At 42.6% G+C, this 25369-nt stretch overlaps 2 protein-coding genes and 1 long non-coding RNA gene across 3 annotated transcripts; 2 read left to right on the forward strand and 1 right to left on the reverse strand.

The window, feature by feature from the left end:
• Positions 1 to 56: 56 nt before the first annotated feature.
• Positions 57 to 23027, forward strand: LOC306830091 (TRPM8 channel-associated factor homolog). Its single transcript, XM_079353335.1, has 14 exons — positions 57 to 147; positions 1116 to 1201; positions 1450 to 2106; positions 2630 to 2846; positions 3248 to 3539; positions 4602 to 4900; positions 5026 to 5200; positions 5324 to 5418; positions 5717 to 5927; positions 6478 to 6714; positions 7372 to 7595; positions 7681 to 7794; positions 7911 to 8149; positions 22829 to 23027. The coding sequence occupies exons 3-14, from the start codon at positions 1460 to 1462 to the stop codon at positions 22899 to 22901; spliced, it is 2823 nt and encodes a 940-aa protein (XP_079209461.1). The 5' UTR covers positions 57 to 147; positions 1116 to 1201; positions 1450 to 1459; the 3' UTR covers positions 22902 to 23027.
• Positions 9734 to 11894, reverse strand: LOC306829921 (endonuclease domain-containing 1 protein-like; the record flags this gene model as incomplete). The annotated part of the gene is made up of 5 exons (XM_079353139.1): positions 11812 to 11894; positions 11618 to 11718; positions 10641 to 10755; positions 10352 to 10511; positions 9734 to 10146 (listed from the first exon to the last, which is right to left on the reverse strand). Exons 1-5 carry the CDS (start codon positions 11887 to 11889, stop codon positions 9734 to 9736), a joined length of 867 nt encoding a protein of 288 aa, XP_079209265.1. The 5' UTR covers positions 11890 to 11894.
• On the forward strand, positions 15547 to 16875 carry LOC306830099. Its single transcript, XR_013779928.1, has 2 exons — positions 15547 to 15972; positions 16766 to 16875. It is a non-coding gene; the product is annotated as an uncharacterized lncRNA (long non-coding RNA).
• Positions 23028 to 25369: the final 2342 nt, after the last annotated feature.

Raw genomic sequence — 25369 nt, forward strand, 5'->3', positions numbered from 1 at the left:
GTCACGCTGTTTATCTGAAGTCCTCTTGCTATAAAGAACTGAAGGAAAAGTGTCACCTGTGTGCTCCTCCTCCTCCTCCTCCTCCTCCTCCTCCTCCTCTCACTCACACAAGGAGGAAGAAAGAGAAACACCAAGGCAGAAAACAAGGTGAGACTGACAGTATCATTAATTATGATTCTGCTAAATGCACTTCAGTTTATTATTTTGAGTTATAAGGGAGAGAAGTCTTCTTTATTTCAGTTTCCTAAACGTGATGCAGCATAAAGAATCAAACTGAGTCCTGTTAAACCAGACAGACAGGTTTGATTGGATTGTTATTTTTATAATGAATGTCATGGACGAAGCCTGTTTTACTAAAATAAGTGTTTATTTATTTCAGAGACTCCAACGAGCTACATTTCTGTGTGATTAATTGTTTTCTTAAAACTGTCTTTTTTTTAAAAAAAAAAAAAGATAAAAAGGGAACAACTTAGAGATGTGAAATATAAAAAATTAAACAAGGAGATAGTTTCAGACAAGTTCTGATTTGTTTGATAAACAATCCAAAAAAACCAAGAAACTGAAATGAAAATGATCACACAAAAGTTCCTACATTTCCTGAGGGAGTCATCCCAAAGGATCAATAAAGTTCAGTCTAAGTCTAAAAAACAGCTGTGCATTTTATCCACATTTCAGTTTTTATTCAGATATAAAGCACCTTTAATTGCAGCGACACACACACATTTAAACCGTTCTTAAATAAAACAGAGAAAACTTCAGAGTTAAATGAGGTCATGTTGTGTTTTAAGAGACTAAACCCTCTCCTACTGGTTCACTTCACCGTCCAAATGTTGTGTCGTCTACATCCACAAATATTGACGTTTGCTGACTGAATAAACAGGTTTATTAAACAGTCTCACCCAGGGTGTGGCCTCCTGTGAGCGGTGACATATTCACACAGTGAGGAATGAATGTTGACAGACCGGAGTTGTTTATCCTGTGCAATTCTGGCCATCATTAAAAGTCTGCCACTACATGGGCTGTACTCGCTCAACTACCTCGTCCTGTTCTCATTTTTACTGACATCTAAAATCCTGTTCAAGGTCTCCTTTATGTTGCCTCCTCTGTCCTGTCAGGTGTAGTGTTGTCCTGGGATTGTCCGTCTGTGACACGAGTGTGCTGCAGTGAAACCAAACAAGCTGAAAGACAACCAAACGTCCAGGTAAAGAAACTTACTTTGTGGTTTTTGGCAGTCGTTGCTTGTTTTGAAAAAGCTGTTTAACTCGGTATTGGTTCTTATAAAAGTGTGATACTTTAACGATTTTAAGAGGTATTCAGTTATTTGAGTCTCCATGGGGGGGGGGACAGACTTTGCTCCTCTTTACAACAAACAGGTGAACAGGATTATTGTTTAACCTCAGTAACCAGCTTTCATCCATCTGCCATCTCACACTTACTTTGCAATTTCAGATCGTCAATCATGGCCACTCAGCCCAACTATAACCACCATGAAGGTGCCTACGCCGCTGTGATGAGAGGCTTGAGAGAGCTGGACCTCTGCGGCCCTTGTGTTCCCAGTGACCTGGTTCTGATTGGAGATCATGCTTTTCCCTTAGCAGTGAACAGCCAAGGCCAGGTCCTTATGGCTGCCTCTCTGTACGGCAAAGGACGCATAGTGGTCCTTGGTCATGAGGGCTATCTCGGCGCCTTTCCTGCTCTAGTGGAGAACGCTCTGGTCTGGCTAAGAGGAGAGGGATCTGACAACCCGTCTGTGGGTTTCCACACAAACGTCAAGGAGGTTGCCAATAATCTCAGCAAATCCACCTTCCAGTGCAAAATTGTGGGGTCCTTCGATAAAAGTCTGGGCGTCGGTGCGTACGTGACCAACACGTACAGCGTGGGTTCAGATGTGAAGGACCTGGTGGCGTTCATGAAAGCTGGAGGAGGAGTGCTGATAGCTGGTCAGGCGTGGAGTTGGTCTGTAAAGAACCCTAAGAAGAACCCACTGCTTTTTTTTGACGGGAACAAGGTGTCTGGTGTGGCAGGGATCTACTTTTCAGCACATTGTGGAGCGGTAGAGTGCGTCCCTGTGTTCCCACAGATCCCAGCCTCCTGGATGTCTGTCGTGTGAGTGTACACTGTCGTTTATTATTGCAAATGCCACTTTGCAAAGTGATAGATTTAATCTAGAAGCACAATACAAACCCCCTCTAATACCTTACTATACGCTCTAGCAGAAACCTTAGTTTTGGAAAATTGAAGCCAATGCGAAGTGCAAAAAACTGCAGTTCCCCAAATGTCCACTTGAGGTTGCCTGTCATAATAACATGTCTATTTAACAGCAGAAATGTATGTTTACAACCTGGTGTAAAAAAAACACACTGTACAGAGGTGGCTTTTTTTTATAACTCGTCAGTTTTGATTTTATGAAGGATAAGTGTTGTACATAATTGTGGCGTGGCTGACCTGACTTGTATTAACAGTCTATAGTTCAGATATAACTTATTACAATGTCAAAATCTGAGTTTTAAAGAAGGTAGAAAAAAAACTAATTTTTTTATTCAGGGTAAAAAAGTTTTTTTCATGTGGTTTGTATGTGTGTTATACTGGACTCTATCTGATCGGCCTATTCTCTCCCTTTCACCAACAGTATTGGAAAGGACTTTGAGGAGGACCTTGAGTTTTTGCTCGAGGGGGTTCCAGAGTTTGACCTGTCGGGGAACTCCGTCGCTTCTGAGCTTCTGGTCCACGGCCCGGTGGCCTTTCCCATCGCCACCACAGCCGACGGACAGGCATTCATAGCAGGAGCCTACTATGGGCAAGGACGTATCATTGTGACCACACATGAAGGATTTCTGGGGCGAGAGGTAAAGTCTATAACAAAGACCACGGCGAGAAAGATTTTAATATGCATGTCAAGGACGGACATGATGAGTGAGGTTAGACTATGAGAGTCGATAGATGAAGAGATGAGGGTAGAGGTTGAGGGATGTGGGACTCAGGGAGGTGGAAAGGGTCAAGTGATAAATGTAAGGATGTTACGGATGTAAAGAGGTAGAAGAGTCATTGACTGGGGTGCAACACAGTCAGAGGAATAAGACTGAGTAAGGCGTGTTTAATATGTTTAAAACCGCCAAGTTATGGGAAAATGTATGAATTTAATGTCAGTACTTTATGGTTATTTTTTCTATTCTGACCAACAGCAAGCAAATATGTACGGATTTCATTAACAAACTTCTACCTTCTTGCCATGTTTCCATTGTTGCAGAGCCTGACTAAGTTTTGGAGCAATGCCCTTCGTTGGTTGGATGAAGGCCGTAAGGGCGTCGTTGGTGTCGGGGTAAAAAATGCACTCGGCAATCTCAGCAAATCTGGGTTGAATTGTGTGGCGTCAGGTTTCAAAGAAGACCTGAGTGTATACGTGTGTGTGACGTACAGCGACGCTGACTCAGAGAAAATTCAAGACTTTGTGGCAGAGGGAGGAGGCCTCCTGATGGCTGGACACGCCTGGCACTGGGCAACCACACACCCCGGGAAAAACCCTTTGACAGACTACCCAGGTATGATAATGCACTTTGACATTGTGGTTGAAATAGTTGCATGTAAAACTACTTTCTAAATGTCCAAACACAATTCATCCAGTGTTACTTAGTTGTTATATATTCTGCAAACACTTCCCCATGTTCCTCTAACACGTGTCTCTAGTCTGTCTACAAACCTTCCAATAATGAGAAAAGTCCATCCTCTCCGTCTTCTGCCTGCTCCACCTTTCAGAAAATGTGTGATCAAACAGGCTGTTTGGAGATTTTCCCTTTGTGACATCACAAAGGGCAGTAGCCCCTCCCCCAGGTGGGTGACACTCCCACAGCTAGGTGTTTGTTCTGCCCTCTGAGTCTGCCTTCTCACCGTAAACAATAGGACATGGAGCCAGAAAGCAGCGAGTACACCCGAGCCCTTCCAGAGAGGGGGCGTGGTCAGACACAGCTCATTTACATATTTAAAGCTACAGACACAGAAACAGCCTGTTCTGAGCAGGGCTGAAATAGAGGGGTTTATAGACATGATCAAATACAGGATCAGAGTGGATTTATGTCGTGTCTATGGGATTGTTCAGGTTGATTCTTCTCAGGGACAAGATGGACTAAAGGTTGTTTAGCTCCTCCAGTGGCGGCAGCCAAGATGACTATAGGTTGGGTAATGCTCAAAAATGAATTAATTCATTTGACATGTCGTCCGACCATGTTGGAAGTGTTATAGCGCAACCTGAAAGGGAAATATAACTCGGAGCGAGTGAAAACAAGGGCCTCTGCGCTGACCTAGTTGTTGCTTTGATCTGGACCTTGGTGAAGGCGTCATGCCTCCACTGTCCGAAGAACACCATCTTCAACTCCCATGAGCCACCAGCTCGTCCCCTTTTTATTGTATTTCATGTATTTGTGTTCTGGTGGAGAGTGCTGTGGCACTGGTTGTTGACTGTTCCACAATGCAATGAGTCAACACTAACCGAACATTTCGAAGGTAGAAGACAAAAAAAACGCTTTGCCAATCATTGCTCAAAGTGGGAGCAGAAGTCAGAAGCAGGGCATTGGTTTTCATGCGAGGTTTGCTGTCATGTCTTTCAGGGAACCATGTCCTGAACAAAATGGGCTTGAGCGTGATGGGCTCAATTATCAGAGGAGGTGTGTTCAAAGCCCCTGAGCCCAGCAAGGCCAAAGAAAACTACCAGTTCCGCCAAGTGCTCAGCCGCTTTACTGACCATGTAAACAAAGGGGAAAAACTGAGCAAGCACGACGAGGAAAATCTGAAAAAGTTGGGCAAGGACTTGGCCTCCTACTTGCACATGAACGCTCATGACTGCTGCTGCTACACACAGGTGGTTTCCACCATCACTAATCTCTTGGTAAAGTCGGGTATGCCTCAGGTGAGCAAACCAAACCACACTGAGACGCTCAAATGGACTCCAACAGAAGGGCACAATGCTGACAACCAAACAGATGCATTAAGACAACAACAATAATAGTACTGTGATAATATTTGTGTTTGAAGGTGTGTGACAGCTGCCCCGTGAAGAATCCAAAAGACCTCCTGCTCCTCGATGTGGGGCCTGAGGTGTACAAAGTCTGCTCAAATCCTGATGCCCTCCTGCCCCACCTCATCAAGGACAATCCCGTAATGCCAGTGGTCTACAACCACACTGTCAATTTTAGTGTTGACACAGCAGGTAACGAACGAACATGTGCTCCTTCAACATCATGCATTTTGTGATTTATTGTTGTATATACATAATTACATTGAATTAATGTGTGTGTGTGTGTGTGTGTGTGTGTGTGTGTGTGTGTGTCAGGAGCATTAGAGTGGGTCAGTACAGGTCTTTATCTGGCTCCTGGCATGAAGACCTACATTTCCTTACCAGCACAGATTGTCAACAAGAATTGGAAGGTACTGCTCCCAACACTCAAGAATGACTGAGATCACAGTGTTTCTGTCAACCTGCAGGGCCGACAAAAGAAGAACAACTAGTTCAGACCGGATTTAAAAAATAAGTCAATCCTCGTGAGGCCCTGTGTTAGAAAACAAAAAGAAACAAAGCGTACCTTTTTGTGGAGAATAGTGGGATTTTCGACATCAGAACATTTTCCTCTTTCTTCGCTTCGTCAAATAAAATAATATCCTGAGCACGTTCACTCTGTCCTCACCTCACGGATATGTAACTAATCACACTCCGTGTCACCTTCAGATCCAGATTGGCTGTCAGACAGACACTCTCAAGAAAGACGTGCTGAAGAGAGCACGGTGTGTTCATCAGCAATATCCTGTAAACTCAGAGATGATGATGGTGTCGAACCTGTGGGGGGGTCTCATCTACCTGGTGGCCCCGCCCAACACAAAAGAGGATGGGTTGGAGGTCAAAGTGCAGATTGCAGTACCTGCGCCTTACTATAAATCTGGTGAGTCTGTGAAACAAATTTCTCCCTGAGAGTGTTCCTAAATCGTTTTAAAGAGAGGAATGAAAACATAACAAGAGTGGCCCCACCTATATTTTTTTGGGGGGGCTGATACTGTTATTGGGATAGATCGATATAAGTGTACTCATTTATTGATTTTATCTTTCAAACACGTGTGGTAAAGATTTATAATGAAGACAAGACAGTCACTCAACTGAGCATGTACGAGCATCACCGCTCGACACTCTGGAGAAAGATGTTTGTTGTAATTCATGTAGCGCCCTCTGCTGGTGAAGGAGAACTGCTCGTGTCATACAATGAACCTCAAATGAAATGCTTTTTGACTGATTCAGATAGTAAATGTCTGTCCTCTAGGTGACTTGAAGAAAATGTTCCTATTTGCCCCCCGTTATCTGATTTGAAGATGTCAATGTTTGACCATGTTGGTTGTAACTGTGATCAAATGAAACCTCCAACAAAATGTAAAAAAAAAAGATTGTTTCGTAAATATTTGCTTCATTTTGAATCCCGCCTTTCCCTTTACTCCTTTCAGGTGTGACAACAGCAGCTGAATGGTCGTTGCTGCGTACAGCTCCGGCGCCCTGGGCAGAGCTCGAGTTTGCCAACATCATCATCACGGTACCATCGGATGTTGTTCGGAAGCTGGACCGCCCTGATGAGTTGGCCGTGCTCTGGGATGACATCATGAAGGGCATCGCCGACCTTGCTGTCGTACCGCACAAATTTCCACGCAAAGAGCGCTACGTTACCGACGTGCAGATCTCCCACGGTGAGTTCAGGTTTTACATCTTTCCAGCTCTTTAATTTGAGTTCCTGTTTGACGGGAGGCCGGTTAGAATAAATTGATATTTATTCCTTATAGATTATTTATTTGAGTGTTACATCGATACTTTTTGTTATTTCATATTTGATTAAAAAATGTAAACCGTTTATTAGTTTGAAAGATTTGAAGCTGTCATTCGTTTCCCTGGTGATAATCACATGTTGTTATTGCTGGTTTTATTGTGATAACGAGGTGACAGCCATATCTGCTGAACAATAACATAACTCGCGTGGTTATCCTTGGATGTGGAGATTAAAAAGTTCAGCCTTCAACTGAAATCATGGAAAACTGACGTGTACGTTGTCGTGATGCATCTCCTCTCAGACACGCTTGTGTTTGAACCACGCGTGCTGCGTCCTGAACGGAAATGTTCTCATACATGTAGAAGTAGAGATGACCTGTAAATAGTTGCAGACTTGATCTCTTGACATTTTAAGATATGCGAGGCTGACGTCATGCGTGCCGTGCACTCGTAGTAAATAGCGTGTAAACTCAGGCCTAAAGGGCTTCCATAGTTTTGTAACATCCCACTCTTGAATTGTGTGCGATGCAGTGCGGGCTCTTTTTATCACAGATATAAAGCTAAACCATTTGTCCCCTCAGGTTGGATGCATGCAGGTTATCCTGTCATGATGCACAGGGCCACAGCAGCTACGCTGGTCGACATAAAGCATGCTAAAACCACAGGCCTGTGGGGCGCCATCCATGAACTGGGACACAACCAACAGAAACGCCACTGGGAATTCGCACCACACACGACAGAGTGTACATGCAATCTGTGGTCTGTGTACGTGCATGAAAACGTGCTGGGGATCCCCAGGGAGAAGGTGGAGTCATCGAGCTGTCTAATCTGAGTCTGAAGTTAAAGTGCATTGTTTTTGAGATTACATCAAAACTTGTCATCTCGTTCAGGCTCATGGAGCAATGACACCGGAGAATCGAAACAACCGTGCTGAGGCGTTTGTCAAGGGGGGAAGAAAACTTGAAAGCTGGAGTGTATGGACAGCCCTGGAGACATACATGCAGGTTAGAGAGTGTCATTGTTTCCCTCCTCCTGTAGACACTCTTTGTCTCAATGCTCATAAAACACAACACAAAACAAAACACGTCGCTGCATTTCACATCTGGTCTCTTTCATGCAGCTCCAGGACAAGTTTGGCTGGGACGCCTTCAAGAAGGTGTTTGGAGCCTACCACCAGATGAACCCGGCCACCTTCCCAAAGCAAAACAAAGAGAAGATGAACCTGTACGCCGAGACCTTCTCCCAGGCGGTGGGGATGAACCTGTGTGGATTCTTTAAGGCCTGGAGCTGGCCCATAGAAAAAGAAACGGAGGAGAAACTTTCCAAACTGCCGCCTTGGAGTGACCACCCCATGGTCAAGTACAACTGAGCTTCAGACTGCTGCTGATAGAAAGTGTAGCAGGGCGGTTTAAAGACCTTTCAGGGGCGAAATTCACAAAAGATGAAGCAGCAATTATTAGAAATGTTCTCTGGGACTATCCTCAAACATATTGTGCAATAATAATCTAGTTTAAACACAGTGATGAGTAATTTAAAGCTAAGCTCCCATTAGCTTACTCTGACCTGCTGAGGTCGATTCCAACCCAAGAACGGTGATTAGTGGAAGATTCCCCCTTAAACTTCATGCAGAAATAAACATTAGTGCAGTCAGTTGCATAGAAAGACAGATTTTTCCCCCGATTGTTCGCATGTTGTTTAGTTAAAAAACGTACAAAAAGCTGCAGAGATAACATGTAATAAGAAGAACATGTCTCGCTTCTGAAGTCGCTCCTGAGAATTTGGAATCAAATTCAAATAACTGACTCCTTTTTTCTTCCTTTTTTTTTTTTTTTTGTTCTAGTCATTTTACTGTATTTATGGCAATACTTAAAAACTTACAAAATAGAGCTTTATGGTTAAACAGATACAGCTGTGACATGCAGCTACTTCATATCTGCTTCCTCACTTTGGTATTCACTCGTCTCGTCTCCAGCGTTTAGATCAGAAGTCTGATCTCTATCATGGCTCATAGTCAGTCAGGTGGTTTTTCTCGGGTCGTAACTCTCACGCTCTTACAGATTTGTGTCTCTACTTTGCATTCGTCCCTCTATTGTTATACTGTCTGATGTCAAACAGTGTAACAGTTGGTCACTTGGGTTATAAGGGTATGGTTATATTAACTGTCGATGGCACAGACACTAATAAACATTTACTTCACCTCTCAGCTTCTTGGTTTCATTTACGTTGCTCACATGAAACGAGGAGTGACAGATGCGTAACGTACAGAGTCACATCACGTTTGTGTCGCTTACAATATGTTCTGCAGCGGAACACAGGTTGCTTTTGGCGTCTCGACTCCGACCTCATCACTCCTCTCAGTTTTAATTCAGATGCAGACATTTAAGGAGTGACGAGATGAAATCTTCAGCCCCCTGCTCTGCTCTGCTGGTAAAATGTAAAGTATACCCACTTCTTTAGGCCCCACAACAGCACTGTGTTATAAACAATATGTCATTATTATTAAAGGGAATGGAAGTTTGAATTAAGAACCATTATATTACTTGGCTTAAAAAAAGAAATGTGGGCTTTGATGCTTCCTCAAAAACTGAAGACTGCTTGTGTACGAGCTTGGAACCAGAACACTTCATTTCCTTTGTCATCATTTAGCCAACACATGTTTTCATGCTTTATTACTTTAAAGGTGATTCAGGCTGTATTTATCATTATGATTATATTCATTATGTTTGTTTGGGGGATAGTTTCACTGACTGTCATGTACAAACTAGAATCAAGTAGAAAACTTAAACAGTCACTTTATTTTATTTCATGGTGTGGTTCATGATAACATGCTCCATGACAATAACAGTGTTAAGTTAAAGTAATCACCAGACTTGAATCTATAAACAATGAACAGATCTGATGTGACATTTAAGAGTAATGACACTGATTATTAGTTCTTCATCTTCACATCTTTTTATCATCTGTTTGTGGCTTGCAGTTGTTGTCAAACAGCTCCCCTACTAGTTGATAGGGAGACAACTTCTGGAGGAATTTTCCCACTTCCTCCAAAGACATCTCCTCCACCTTGTCCTCCGTGTTCCTGGCTCTCGCCGCTCCGCTCAGAACGGGTCTGTCGTTGTTGTCCACACAGCAGTAGGCATTCCACAGGTAGTCGGGGATGTTGACCCGCTTCACATTGTTTTTAATGATCCAGTTGTTTGCTGAGGGAATGGCACCAACCAGCACGTAGGCCTTCGAGCAGTTTTCCTTGAAGAGGTCGGTGAGCTTGGACTCATACTTGTTCCAGGAGTTCTTGTTCAGCTTTGGGTTCTGAGGAACCACGTTGGTCAGCGTGAAAGTGGCGTTTCGGCTTGGGACTGAAAGAGAGGAAAACAGATTAATATGCAAGAACTAGTACTACTGCTATATTACATCAAAGAAGTATGATGACAACTCTTTCAAGGGGCCCTGCTACTGGACAAAGGAAGCCTTTTTGTGAGAGTGCTGGTTAATAGAGGTGTGTACTATGCTGCTACTGCCACCTGCTGACCTCACACTGAAACAACACCAACTTTTAACTACCTTTGTCATGGTGTCCGTTGGGGTTGAGGTGACCTCGATCGTAGCCAGAGCCTATGTAGTCCTCATTCAGAGCCTGTTTCTCTCCTTGGTAGACCCCAGGGTATTTTCTTTTCAGCCGGTAGCTTGTCATCATCTCTGGTGACCATTCTTTGTTTACAAGCTATAAGACACAAACTCTGAATGGTTGATTTATTTTTACAGGCGTCAGTGAACTTTTCATACTAGCTGATGATTTGAATCACATAAATTGTGTCGATACTCATAATCAGTATAAACTATAATAACCCACCTGAGGCTCCACAAACCATCGTCTCTCTCGGCCTCCTCTCTTACTTTGCTGGAACTGATAAGCGGAGTAGACAGCGATACGATGGAAGGTGTCGTACAGTGTGGCAAAGTGGTACCTAGTGGTGCAAAGATTCACTTTGGCTGTTTGTTGTTAAGCAGTGGAGACATGCTGCAACACAGCTGCTCTTAAAATTCATAATTTATTTGGAGTCCTTTTTTTTCAGGGTTATTTGATAGAAAGGGACGAATACAAAATAAATAGACAAACTCAGCCAATGCAAGTATCATAGTGATTATAGTGAGAGCTAATTTGCATCCCCCGTCCCTTGAAGAGCTTCAGTGTGAAGAAAAGATGAAAACAGTCATGTGAAACATATTCAGCAGTGACATAACCACAAACAGTTTGACATGAGATTAATAGTGTTGCTGAAATAAGCAGGATTTAGTAGCTCTCTTAAAAGTGCTGAAGTTTGCTGTAAGTTCCAGGATGTTGCCGTTTTCACAGAAGAAGCTGCAAACATTATTTTGCCTCTTGAAGCTGCTCTGGTGGATCTGCTGCAGCCCTGTAGTCTCTGTCTGAACTTGCTGAAAGTCTGTTCAAACTGTGACTGGCTGCTGTTCACGGCCTGGTTTCTCTTGTCAAGGAGATCTCTGATCTTCTGTATAGTCACTGATAAATACCAACAATTTAAATTCTGAAGGCTATTCTGTGGACTTGGTGCTGTGGGTGAAACAGCCTTAAAATGACTCAGCAACTTCTCACTTCTCAAGAGTGAGGATGTTCATGTAAGAACTTAAATAACCAGATTAGTGAGTGATGTTTTGCTACTTGACCAGAATATGTCTGAAACAACTGATAATCAGGTCTTCCCACAGTTCAGTGAAATCCTTATATGCTTTGAATGTGACTTTTTCTTTAATATATCCAATTGTACCCAAAGACATTTATAAACCATGTTCAGACCCTTTTGTCTTTACCTGTTTTTATAGCGCTGACAGATTCGTACAACATCGGGTGTAGAAGCCTCAAACTCAGGCACCTTCTCTTTGTAGAAGTACTTCATGCATTCTGGTACATCCTGGAATGAAAATAATCACATAACACTGAACCCCGAGTGAACCTTGTAACTACACATGTCCCAGAAAGTTTTAAAGAAACTGAAGAAACCAACCTGAAAGTTTTCCACAACTTTAGTATGAGTAGAAAAGAAGAGCGAGAGGAACACACATGAACTCAGCGCGATCTGCATCCTGGACTAAAGGTCTGCTGACGGTCCTGAGACAGAGTGTGTGTGCTTCAAGGTTAATATGGAATGACGATTGAGTGGTAAACGGAGGTGAGCTTTTACAGTGCCTTCCGTGGATCATCTGTGCACAGGGTGAGATTAAAGAAGCTGTGCAGAGCCAACGCAGAGACGCTTACTAAAAAGTGCAGTTACTTTAGTGTCCACTAGAGGCTGGCTCCCAAAAGTCAGGAGGCTTTCACTCCAGCTCTTTGCCTGTCACTTGATCATGACTAAATTAGGATCCTCCGATAGAGCTCATCAGATAGCTTCAAACACACTTCCGCCTGCAGGTATGCAAACTGTTATCTCTACGCTGAATACTACCTATTCAGCAATCAGTCCCTTTCCCAGAGAGTCTGTAATATGATTTGAATAGTATCTCACCCAGTATTCTCTCGGATCAAGTCCGTTGGATCCAGGCGCAGGAAACGAGATCCTGGCTCCCCTGTTCAAACAGGTGGACTGAGTTTTTTTCTTCAGGCTGGCCAAGCACCGTTCACCCGTTTCCCTCGTGTAGCAGCTCGCTGGATCCTGCCGACAACGCCAAATTGTTATGGAATTTTTCCCATTACCAAGGAGTGAAAATAAAAAGTGAGAAGATCTATTCAAAAAAGAAGCCCAAGATCGATCTGGTCTCAATGAACATTTATTCGAAGGCAAGATAAGCGTTCGAAGATCCCTCTCTCACACGGTGAGGAGAGAAAGAGGCCCCGAGTAAAGGCAAACCTGAAAACTTATACATTTCCATCACACTACACAGAGCACTCCCCATCACGCCACATAGAGCCACTGCCCACCTGGCAGGGCACCATCTATCCCCTAGTGTGAGAAAAGAGACTACATGACTATTTACTCACCTCCCAAGGCTGAGAAGGAGATGGAGTCCAGTGAGAAAGAGCCTGGGTGACATGTACACATGTACAGAGTGTAAGAAACAGAATAAAGGGAAATGATGGAAAACAAAACACCCAATATGCTGTGCATGTCGTATTCTAAGACATTTCACATACATTTTATATGACAGATTCTATGAGACCTTTGTACAACACATATCGTACACATGGAGTAAAATTTTCCATAACAATCCTCCCTTTTGATTACATGTTAATCACACCATATGATACTTGGGAAATTTTCTTCAATGTGTGTGTAGTCATAGCAAACCAAACGTCAGTACTTACAATGACAACGTGTGACCACTTCAAGTCAAAACTTCATAAAGGTACAGCATATCAATATTTACGGATTATAGTCTTCTTCATCATCACTGTCGCTGCTGGACTCTCACAGTTCTTAATAACAGGGGAAGTCATGGAAAGGAGTAGATATTGAACAGTTTGGTTAACTAAGTGCTGAACCCGAGCTCTGATGCAGGGAATAACACAAGAACATAAAACCAAAATCAGCAGCACAGCTCCAATAAACAGCAAATGTATCCTATAAGTAGGAAGGAAGAAAGAGCAGGAGTCATTAAGAGGGGTATTACCTCCTGCAATGGTACCCAGATATGTGCCTTTGGGGTCTTGACGAGTAATACAGACAGAAGGCTTAACAAAAAGGTTGAGACCATTTTTTTTTTATTTACATGTACACTGATTGAGATTGAACACAAAAAGCATTAGTCGGTGCAGTGAAGGTGTGAGGATCACAGAACATAACAACTTCTGTTACATTCTTGACCCGGGGGTAAGATTCACAGTCTGAGTCTGATTTCTTTTCCAGTAAAAAGTTTGAGTGTGGTTGCTTTTCCACAGAAGGAAAACAGAAGTGTAAAGATGTACTGAGGCGGGATAGGAAATGAGCAAGCTATTAGAAGGAGTGGTATGGGGCAATAATCCACAAACTATGCAGCTTTCATTAGTCATCCTTCCTGGCCTCCACTCGAGCAGCCAAATGCCAGGTATTGTCTGAGACGAAGTGACACGGTCTCCCCAAAAGGACCACCACAAGGGGAGGCAAAAGATGGTAAAGGCAATGGCTCTAATGGTGACCACGCCTAACCGGCACTTGGACTTTCAGTGGCTTTCACCGCCTGATGGAGACAGAAAGGGACCGTGACAGACTTTTGCAATATTTCAACATGTTACGTTTTAATAAAGCAGAAGATGTAGGAGTTTCATAAAAGTTAAGTGAGGTACACGCACACGTGCATGAGAACTAGCGGAAGTTTTGTCCAGGGTAACTTGTTGTCTTCACAACATTTCGCCAATTTGCTTTTTAAAGTGCCATTTTCACGCTAACAGCACCACCTGACTGTACTCGTTAGAGGGGGCCTCTCTTCTGAAAGATCTAAGACAAATAAACCAGGATTTATCGGTATATTCTTATCGAGAATTAAGTTAATTTCCTGTGAAACCTTTCCCCAGAATGTTGATATCAGAGGACAACTCCAAAGGCAGTGAAAATATGACCCAACATCTTTCTTGCACTTGATGCAAATTGGAGAAATATTAGAATAAAAAATGTTGAGGGACTGGGGCGTACGTTGCAGCCGAAGAAGGATCCTGAACTGGCTCTCTGTTAGTCTGTTACACAGAAAGGTTTTCCCTATTGACTCCACAGCATTGGACCATGCCTCCTCACCAAATTCAGTTCCAAGGTCCCTCTCCCATGTTCTTTTAATTTTATTAATGTTAAATCTATTGAGGGACTGCAATTTCCCGTGAAAGTGGGATATATGTTTTTTATTTTGGTGGGACTGTAACAGTAGTGAGTCCAAGGCAGAGGCTACTGGCTCAGCTTCAGGAAAGTCAAGACTGGTAATAAAGTGTCTGACCTGTAAATAACCATATAAATATTAATAAAAGCAAAGAGGATTCGCACGTAACGAGGCTGAGTAGAGACAGAGAGGGGCACTGCCAGGAATCAATATGAGTCTCCTGTCGCGAGACGAGAAAATGACTCAGCCACTCTGACACTATGCGCATGTGGCATGCCCAGTTGTAAAACATAAAGTTTGGCATCGACACACCACCACTCTTTGGCAACTGCAATGTTTTGAAATTAAGACGCGGCTTTTTTCCATGCCAAATAAATTTTGAGATAGATTTATCAATATCGGAAAACACAGATTTATTAATCCTCAGCGGGAGCATCTGCATTGGGTATAGGATCCTTGGAAGGACGTTCATTTTGATTAAATTGACTCTGCCCAACAAAGAGAGAGGGAGGTCAAACCACCTGAGTAAGTCACTCTTTATAACAGATATAACGGGTGCAAAATGAAGTTTATATAAATCGTTCAGATTGGCAGAGATTTTAACGCCTAAGTAAACAAAACCAGTGTCAGACCATTTAAAGGGGAAATCAACCAGGGCACTTTTATCGTCCCCAAGCGGCAAAGCTTCTGACTTGTCATAATTTATCCTGTAACCAGAGAAACTGCCAAAGGCATCAATAATCGAAACAAGGGCAGGGATAGATGTCTCCGGCCGAGTCAGGAAGAGAATTACATCATCAGCGTAGAGGGCCAATTTATGTACAGTACAGCCAAGAGTCACACCTGAAACATTGTCCGCACACCTGATTGCCTCTGCCAGAGGCTCAATAGCCAATGAGAATAACAGAGGGGACAGCGGGCAGCCCTGTCCTGTGCCTCGCTCCAAGTGAAAGGCCTCAGAGGCACAACCGTTTACCAACACTCTAGCCATTGGGGCGCTGTAAAGCAGTCTCACCCATTTAATAAAATCGGAACCAAGTCCAAACCTCTGAAGAACATCGAAAAGATATTTGAATTCCGCCCTGTCAAATGCTTTAGCCGCATCCAAAGCTACACATACGATTTTCTCTCGACTGGAGTGTGCATACTGAATCACATTAAGGAGGCGCTGAACATTGGAGTGTGTGAACCTGTTCTTTATAAATCCTGTTTGATCAGGTTTAATCAGGGCTGGAAGAAAGACCTCCAGTCTTCTGGCCAGAAGCTTTGAAAGCAATTTACAATCCACTCCGATTAGACTGATTGGCCTATAGGAAGAACAGCAATCTGAGGGCTTATGTTTCTTTAGAATAAGTGAGATATTGGCTATGTTAAGTGTCTCAGGTAAGGTGCCCCGCCCAAGAGACTCACTGTACATCCGGGTGAGTGACTCCGCCACTAAATTAACCATTTTCTTGTAGAATTCTGCGCAAAACCCATCAGGGCCTGGTGCCTTGCCACCTGGGAGGAATTTTATTGTATCCGAGACCTCTTCTTTAGTGATTGGACTACAAAGTGCATCTCTGCTCTCAGACGTCAGGGTTGGCAAATTTATACAGTCGAAAAATCTGGAGCGGTCACTGACACTATCATGACATTCTGATGAAAACAGATTTTGGTAAAAACACTTCCTAATGTCAACCATGCGCTTAGTTTCAAAGTGGTTTGCTCCCTGGTTATCTTTCAATGAGGGAATCACGTTAGATTCAGCCCTGCCCTTTGCAAGACGAGCCAAAAGTCTCCCTGGCTTGTTGGCGGATTCAAATAGGCGATGCCTGGCGTAAAAAATAACAGTTTCTGCTTTGCTTGTAAGAATATTATCAAGGGCAGAACGCGCTGCACCAAATTTTAGTAATACTGATCTAGAAAGCGAGTGTTTAAATTCCTTCTCCAGATCAGCGATCTGGGATTCAAGTTCCAGCTGCTGTCTAAGCGCTTCCTTCCTTTTCGCCGAGGTGAAAGATTTAGCTACTCCCCTAATATAAGCCTTAGCAGCCTCCCAAAGTGTAGCAGCCGAGACATCATGAGTATCATTAGGAGAGAAAAAGAATGCTAATTGTTCCTCTAAAAGAGTTAGAAAGGTGGGATTACTAAACAGGGAGGGGTTGAGCCGCCAGTGTCGTACAGAGGGGTCAAAATAAGGGGGTATGAATTCCAGCCTAACAAGAGAGTGATCAGAGAGAGCCATTGCTTTAATATTACAATTCCTAACCCTGTCTAAAGCCTGCCTAGAAGTGAACAAGTAGTCAATTCTAGAAAGGGAGTTATGTGGACGGGAGAAGAAGGTAAAGTCCCTGGCCTTCGGATTCAAAATCCTCCAGGTATCAAATAAATGAAGGTCTTTACAAAGCTCCCTTGTGCCCAGAGCCATTTTGAATGGGCGCAATGTTTTGGAGGGGCTCTGGTCCAGCTTCGGTTCCAAACAGGAATTCAGGTCCCCGCCAAGAATCATAAGGGCAGAAGTGACAGAAGATTAGACAGCTAGCAGTTTGGAAAAGAAAGAGGAGGGGGAATATATTCATCCCAAAGTAAGCTTTTCCCCATATAAGAAGCCAGAGATGATGACATATCTACCTTCAGTATCCTTAATGCATTTTTCTAATGTAAAAGGCAGTTTCTTATGTAGAAGAATTGCTACACCCCTGCTTTTTAAGTTAAAGGAAGAGTGGTAAACATGGCCCACCCAATCTCTCCTGAGTTTGAGGTGCTCAAGGTCACGCAGGTGGGTCTCCTCTAAAAAGGCTATGTGGGCCCCCTCTTTTTTGAGTGATGAAAGAACTTAATTCCCTTAATATTCCAAGTCACAATATTAGTAACACTCATTCAAGCTGTGATTATATGTTGAATATTTAAACATAGATGTCCACAGGGATCGGTCGCCGATTAACAAGAAAAGCAAACAGAGATAAATGATGCTGTCATGTAAGAAAGAAGCGTCCCCAAACACTACATGAACACAACCAAGAAAGGAAACCAACAACCAAAGGAACATATATGACATTAAAGGCATAAAACAATACAAGAACACCCGATGGGTATTTCGACAGGACGTGACACCAAAGGAGGCCAACACTATCGAGAGAATAAGAAGGGGAGAAAGAAAAACAGGAACAGAAAAATTCTCTCCAGGGCCCCCGCCCCTGTCCCAAATATGCAAGTGTACCTGAATCAACTTTGATATGACCATCATACATGGCACCTTTAACTCTTATAATCTACAGAGCAAAAATAAGAACTGGCGCCCAACTAAGAAGAGCTATGAAATGAAAAATGCAATGATAAGGCTAAGTTTTACAAAACACTTAGAATAGTTTACCCAGAAAGACCCTTTAACACTCAAAATAAAATTAGGTTTACCAGCTTATAAAATTAAGTGGTTATATTAAGAAGTCTGTAGAAAGAGCTGGACATTTTTATGGTTTTTTTTATAGGGCTCACCAATATGGTCATTCCAACGTGTCCACAAAGTGCCGAGTGGCCATCCAGGTTGCTCGCAATTTTTTCCAAGGCATCGGTAAGCTTGGACAGTGTTGGGTCCAGCCAGGATGGCAAAGTTCAGGCTGTGTACGTTTGGAGAACCAGGACAAAAGACTCTTTATCCCAGCATGCCTTGCAGATACTCCCAGAATGCTTTGCCACACCTAACACATAGGTGTGAAGTTTGGGAGGGATAAAATCGGCCATGCCCATTGTTCAGCCTCTCTCATACGTCGTCTCAACTCTGTTCCTGTTTCACAGCACGCTTCTCTTTGTTTAAAAGTTTTGGCGCGCAGCTAACCCAAGGCCTTGAAGCATACCGACGTCCTGAATTCCGAGCTCAGATCATCCATTTGAACGCATCTCTAAGAAGAGCGTCTTATTTCTCCCGTATTAAAACGGTTTTGAGAGAGATTGTAAGGATTACGTCTCGTTCCGTCCTTTAAAGAAAGGACATCCACGGAGATCACCTCGCTCGACGGAGGACACCGCGGCCCTGCTCAAACCCACGGACGCGCTGCCATCTCCAAACAACTGCAGGAAGACGGCGAAAGAGGACCTTTTCCTCCTTTCATCAACCGTGGACAAAACGGTTACAAGTGAGACTTCCATAGGTCTGTGCAGTTAGATATAGAGAGTGTGTTTAATAACTGAGTTATTATAGTGAAACGGTGATAATATTTGCTTGGTGTTTGACCACTGTGTCTTAGGTTTTATGAGAGTAAAACCTCTTTTGTTTTCTTTGTTTGTGCCGCTGCATCCTGTGTGTTTCTCTGTGAACTCTCGCATCATAACCGGGTAATAGACTCATTATCAGAAAGACTAGTGTGAACGCCGTCTGATACAAATCCGGCCACTGGCTTCTGGTAGTGAAGTTAACTATGCTCTGAGTTGTGTGTGAGTTCCAGGCTGCGATTGAGCTTCTGAGGTGCGCTCTTTTCTCTCTCTCTCTCTCTCCCCACCTTTTACGCACTCACACTTTCCAGACGCTGCAGAAACGTAGATCAGGTAGAGACAGAGTTTGACTCCGTCTCTAGACAATAGACCTGGTTAGGAGACCTGTGTTCTGTGTCCGCCATCACGTGACCACTGCCATTTTGATCTCTCTCTCGCTCTCTCTCTCACTCACTCACTCTCACAGAAACACACACATACACATGTGCCACGCTTGTTTGTTTTTGTTTGTTACCTGTAGTTTAGTTTATAATAGTTGTTTGTTTGATTGAGTTTCATTGATTAACTTGATGTTTCTTTGTTAAATAAATTCTGTTATAATTTAAAGAGCAGTTGTTTGTGATTACTGTGGATTTGCATTGTGACTTAGGCTGGGTGAAAGGGCTTTGTGTTCGGATTTCACACCTTCAATTAAATACAGATTATTAATTATTGATTATATTGGTATTTAATTAACTAATTTGAGACTGATATTTGTAATATTTTGATTGTTCCCTGTTTACAGGGTGGTGCTCCGAGGTTTATTAAACTCAGTTTAATAATAATTATTGATTTATATTAATAATTAAGGTAACTTAATTATTAAATTTAATTTGACAACTAAATTTTACATCATAAAACCCCAACATAATGTTGCCGCTGTGGAAGGTCCCTACAATTTTATATGACAGATTCTATGAGACCTTCATACAACACATATCGTACACATGGAGTAAAATTTTCCATAACAATCCTCCCTTTTGATTACATGTTAATCACACCATATGATACTTGGGAAATTTGTGTGTGTAGTCATAGCAAACCAAACATCAGTACTTACAATGACAATGTGTGACCACTTCAAGTCAAAACTTCATAAAGGTACAGCATATCAATATTTACGGATTATAGTCTTCTTCATCATCACTGTCGCTGCTGGACTCTCACAGTTCTTAATAACAGGGGAAGTCATGGAAAGGAGTAGATATTGAACAGCTTGGTTAACTAAGTGCTGAACCCGAGCTCTGATGCAGGGAATAACACAAGAACATAAAACCAAAATCAGCAGCACAGCTCCAATAAACAGCAAATTTATCCTATAAGTAGGAAGGAAGAAAGAGCAGGAGTCATTAAGAGGGGTATTACCTCCTGCAATGGTACCCAGATATGTGCCTTTGGGGTCTTGACGAGTAATACAGACAGAAGGCTTAACAAAAAGGTTGAGACCATTTTTTTATTTATTTACATGTACACTGATTGAGATTGAACACAAAAAGCATTAGTCGGTGCAGTGAAGGTGTGAGGATCACGAAGAACATAACAACTTCTGTTACATTCTTGACCCGGGGGTAAGATTCACAGTCTGAGTCTGATTTCTTTTCCAGTGAAAAGGTTGAGTGTGGTTGCTTTTCCACAGAAGGAAAACAGAATTGTAAACATGTACTGAGGCGGGATAGGAAATGAGCAAGCTTTTAGAAGGAGTGGTATGGGGCAATAATCCACAAACTATGCAGCTTTCATTAGTCATGTTTAGTTGGAAATGCTTCGACACACATGGGAAAACAATCAACCACAATTTAAAAATAGGTTTACAGTCAGATTTCAGAAAAGAGAGATGTTTCATACTGCTCCAAAGTCATGAGCTACGCCAAAGGGATAATGGGAGTTAGTGTAGATTTTGATCGTTTTACCAGATGCTAATTTGCAAGCAGAGTGATAAGGTGGCAGTGAGCCAGAGGCCAACACATTGTATTCAGTCCAATGTCAGAGCAGGAGGAGAAACCATCAACGAACAGGATGAGGTCAGGGTTAATCAGCGGTCAGTAAGAGAGGTCAGCACGAGGTGTGCAGACCTGACAGTGACATTGGGGAGGCCAAGCAAGATGGTGGAATAGCGCAACCACCTGGCAGCAGACAAGTGTCATGCTTTTTGATCAAACAAAATAATGTATCCATTATGAGAAACAAGGACAGAGCCAAAAATATCACGTCAAGCTAAAACAGCTTCTTCAGCTGCTGCTACAGCGCCAAGAAAACCCAGGAAGTTCCACAGCCACAGGGTCAAGTTTGGATGAAAAGTAGGCCACCGAGCGGAGTTTATCACCATGCATTTATAACAAGACAGAAGAGAGAAATCCTCCCTTTACATCCAACGTTTGAACAACAGGACAGGAGGGGTCAGAAGACCCAAAGGCAGGTGGCGACTGAGACAGGGCTTGTTTTAATCAGAATCAGTTTTATTGGCCAGGTATGTTTAACACCCAGGGAATTGAATTCAGTAGACTGTGCTCTCTCTCTCTCTCTCTCTCTACAAAGTGAACATTAAATAATAACAATTAGCTAAAATATAAACAATTGCTCGAAGGAGCGCTCAGCTTCAGGAAGAAACATGCAGAGAGAAACTGTAAACTCTAAACAAGTCTTCCTAAGGCTCCATCAAGGACACACAGATAGCCTGTCTGTCAGAGGATTGTTTTTACCATTTGTTATACAAGTATCAGGATCAGGACGTGTCAGGATCGTCATCATTAGGTCCATGATGAGAAACAAGAAATGAATGACATAAAGACAAAAATGAATCCTGGCAGGGGTTGTGTTTATAGCTCTAAGTGTGTTAATGCCTCGTGTGTGTAACCTATGTGAATCAGTAGAAGCCGAAATGTTATTAAATAAACCGTCGGGGGGGTCACACTGGTTCTTTGAAATTGATTTTAAAAACAGCTTCAATAGCAGCTGTGACATGCAGCTACTTCATATCTGCTTCCTCACTTTGGTATTCACTCGTCTCGTCTCCAGCGTTTAGATCAGAAGTCTGATCTCTATCATGGCTCATAGTCAGTCAGGTTTTGTTTTTCTCGGGTCGTAACTCTCACGCTCTTACAGATTTGTGTCTCTACTTTGCATTTGTCCCTCTATTGTTATACTGTCTGATGTCAAACAGTGTAACAGTTGGTCACTTGGGTTATAAGGGTATGGTTATATTAACTGTCGATGGCACAGATGTGACAGGTTGAAAAGCGATAACTTGTATAGTTGCAGGCCCCACAACAGCACTGTGTGAAGTGTGTTATAAACAATATGTCATTATTATTAAAGGGAATGGAAGTTTGAATTAAGAACCATTATATTACTTGGCTTAAAAAAAGAAATGTGGGGGGTCGCCGGTGGCGCAGCGGCAGTGCGCGCGACCCCACGTATTGAGGCTCAGTCCTCGTGCGCGGGCAGCCCGGGTTCGCGTCCGGCCTGTGGCCCATTTCCCGCATGTCTCTCCCCACTCTCTCTCCCCCTTTCCGACTCTATCCACTGTCCTCCCTCTACAATAAAGGCAAAAAGGCCAAAAAACAAATCTTTTAAAAAAAAAAAAAAAAAAAAGAAATGTGGGCTTTGATGCTTCCTCAAAAACTGAAGACTGCTTGTGTACGAGCTTGGAACCAGAACACTTCATTTCCTTTGTCATCATTTAGCCAACACATGTTTTCATGCTTTATTACTTTAAAGGTGATTCAGGCTGTATTTATCATTTTGATTATATTCATTATGTTTGTTTGGGGGATAGTTTCACTGACTGTCATGTACAAACTAGAATCAAGTAGAAAACTTGAACAGTCACTTTATTTTATTTCATGGTGTGGTTCATGATAACATGCTCCATGACAATAACAGTGTTAAGTTAAAGTAATCACCAGACTTGAATCTATAAACAATGCACAGATCTGATGTGACCTTTAAGAGTAATGACACTGATTATTAGTTCTTCATCTTCACATCTTTTTATCATCTGTTTGTGGCTCGCAGTTGTTGTCAAACAGCAGCCCGACTGGTTGATTGGGGACCTTCTGGAGGAATTCTCCCACTTCCTTCAAAGTGAGTTTCTTCACCTCGCTCCCCTTCACGTTCTGGGCTGTCGCACCTGCGCTCAGAACGGGTTTGTCGTTGTTGTCCAGGCAGCAGTAGGCATGCCACACGTAGTCGGGAATGTTGACCCGGTTCACATTTTCCCCTTTCTCATTTGTTTTTGTGATCCAGTTTTCTGCTGAGGGAATGGCGCCAGCCAGCAGGTAGACCTTGGAGCATTTTTCCTTGAATTGTTTGATGAGCTTTCTGTCATACTTATTCCAGACTGGCCCGTTCAGGCTTTTGACCTGAGGAACCACGTTGGTCAGCGTGAAAGTGGCGACTCGGCTCTCTGAAAGAGAGAAAAACAGATTAATATGCAAGAACTAGTACTAGTACTTTATTACATCAAAGCAGTATGGTGACAACTCTTTCAAGGGGCCCTGCTACTGGACAAAGGAAGCCTTTTTGTGAGAGCGCTGGTTAATAGAGGTGTGCACGCAGCTCTGGAATAAGAACTTTGTCTGGTTGCTACTGCCACCTGCTGACCTCACTCTGAAACAACACCAACTTTTAACTACCTGCATCATCATGGTGTCCGTTGGGGTTCAGGTGACCTCGATCGTAGACAGAGTCTTTGTAGTCCTCATTCAGAGCCTGTTTCTCTCCTAGCTTAACATTAGGGTTCTCATGGACCATCACGTCGCTTCTAATCATCTCTGGTGGCCAGTCTTTGTTTTCAAGCTATAAGACACAAACTCTGAATGGTTGATTTATTTTTACAGGCGTCAGTGAACTTTTCATACTAGCTGATGATTTGGATCACATAAATTGTGTTGATACACATAATCAGTATAAACTATAAAAACCAACCTGAGGCTCCACAAACCAGTCTTCCTTTCGGCCTCCTTTATCACTGGGCTGGAACTGATAAGCTGAGTAGACAGCGATGCGATGGAAGGTGTCGTACAGTGTGGCAAAGTGGTACCTAGTGGTGCAAAGATTCACTTTGGTCGTTCGTTGTTAAGCAGTGGAGACATGCTGCAACACAGCTGCTCTTAAAATTCATAATTTATTTTGAGTCCTTTTTTTTTCAGGGTTATTTGATAGAAAGGGACGAATACAAAATAAATTGACAAACACAGCCAATGCAAGTATCATAGTGATTATAGTGAGAGCTAATTTACATCCCCCGTCCCTTGAAGAGCTTTAGTGTGAATACAAGATGAAAACAGTCATGTGAAACATATTCAGCAGTGACATAACCACAAACAGTTTGACATGAGATTAATAGTGTTGCTGAAATAAGCAGGATTTAGTAGCTCTCTTAAAAGTGCTGAAGTTTGCTGTAAGTTCCAGGATGTTGCCGTTTTCACAGAAGAAGCTGCAAACATTATTTTGCCTCTTGAAGCTGCTCTGGTGGATCTGCTGCAGCCCTGTAGTCTCTGTCTGAACTTGCTGAAAGTCTGTTCAAACTGTGACTGGCTGCTGTTCACGGCCTGGTTTCTCTTGTCAAGGAGATCTCTGATCTTCTGTATAGTCACTGATAAATACCAACAATTTAAATTCTGAAGGCTATTCTGTGGACTTGGTGCTGTGGGTGAAACGGCCTTAAAATGACTCAGCAACTTCTCAAGAGTGAGGATGTTCATGTAAGAACTTAAATAACCAGATTAGTGAGTGATGTTTTGCTACTTGACCAGAATATGTCTGAAGCAACTGATAATCAGGTCTTCCCACAGTTCAGTGAAATCCTTATATGCTTTGAATGTGACTTTTTCTTTAATATAGCCAATTGAACCCAAAGACATTTATAAACCATGTTCAGACCCTTTTGTCTTTACCTGTTGGCATAGCGCTGACAGATTCGTACAACACCGGGTTTAGAAGCCCCCCACTCAGGCACCTTCTCTTTGTAGAAGTACTCCATGCATTCTGGTACATCCTGGAATGAAAATAATCACATAACACAGAACCCCGAGTGAACCTTGTAACTACACATGTCCCAGAAAGTTTTAAAGAAACTGAAGAAACCAACCTGAAAGTTTTCCACGACTGTAGTTTGAGCAGAGAAGTAGAGCGAGAGGAACACACACGAACTCAGCGCGATCTGCATCCTGGACTAAAGGTCTGCTGATGGTCCTGAGACAGAGTGTGTGTGCTTCAAGGTTAATATGGAATGATGATTGAGTGGTAAACGGAGGTGAGCTTTTATAGTGCCTTCTGTATCTGCTGACAACTCAGCGCTTTTAAGCCGCAGAAATATCATTGGCTAATTTCTGGCCAACATTGACAAAAACTTTACACACTGATGACAGAGGCTGTGATGTAAAGTGTCCAACTAACTTAAACATGTTTAGAAAACTAACGAAAGAAAATGTATATAGAAAACGTATCTGTAGTTTGCAAAAATGTGCAACATGTTCATAGATTGACCTTCTTTGAACCTCTAACTTTAATGAATTTTTATTAAAAATGTTTTTAAAGAATGACCAAAAGAAG

Source organism: Symphodus melops, assembly GCF_947650265.1.
Source record: "Symphodus melops genome assembly, chromosome: 10".
Lineage (NCBI taxonomy): Eukaryota > Metazoa > Chordata > Actinopteri > Labriformes > Labridae > Symphodus > Symphodus melops.

Coding starts and splice junctions, on each gene's coding strand:
- LOC306830091 (XM_079353335.1), top strand. CDS start 1,460: ATGGCCACTCAGCCCAACTATAACCACCATGAAGGTGCCTACGCCGCT. Junction 3,540..4,601: donor CCCTTTGACAGACTACCCAG/GTATGATAATGC, acceptor CATGTCTTTCAG/GGAACCATGTCCTGAACAAA. Junction 8,150..22,828: donor AGTGACCACCCCATGGTCAA/GTACAACTGAGC, acceptor TGTGGCTCGCAG/TTGTTGTCAAACAGCAGCCC.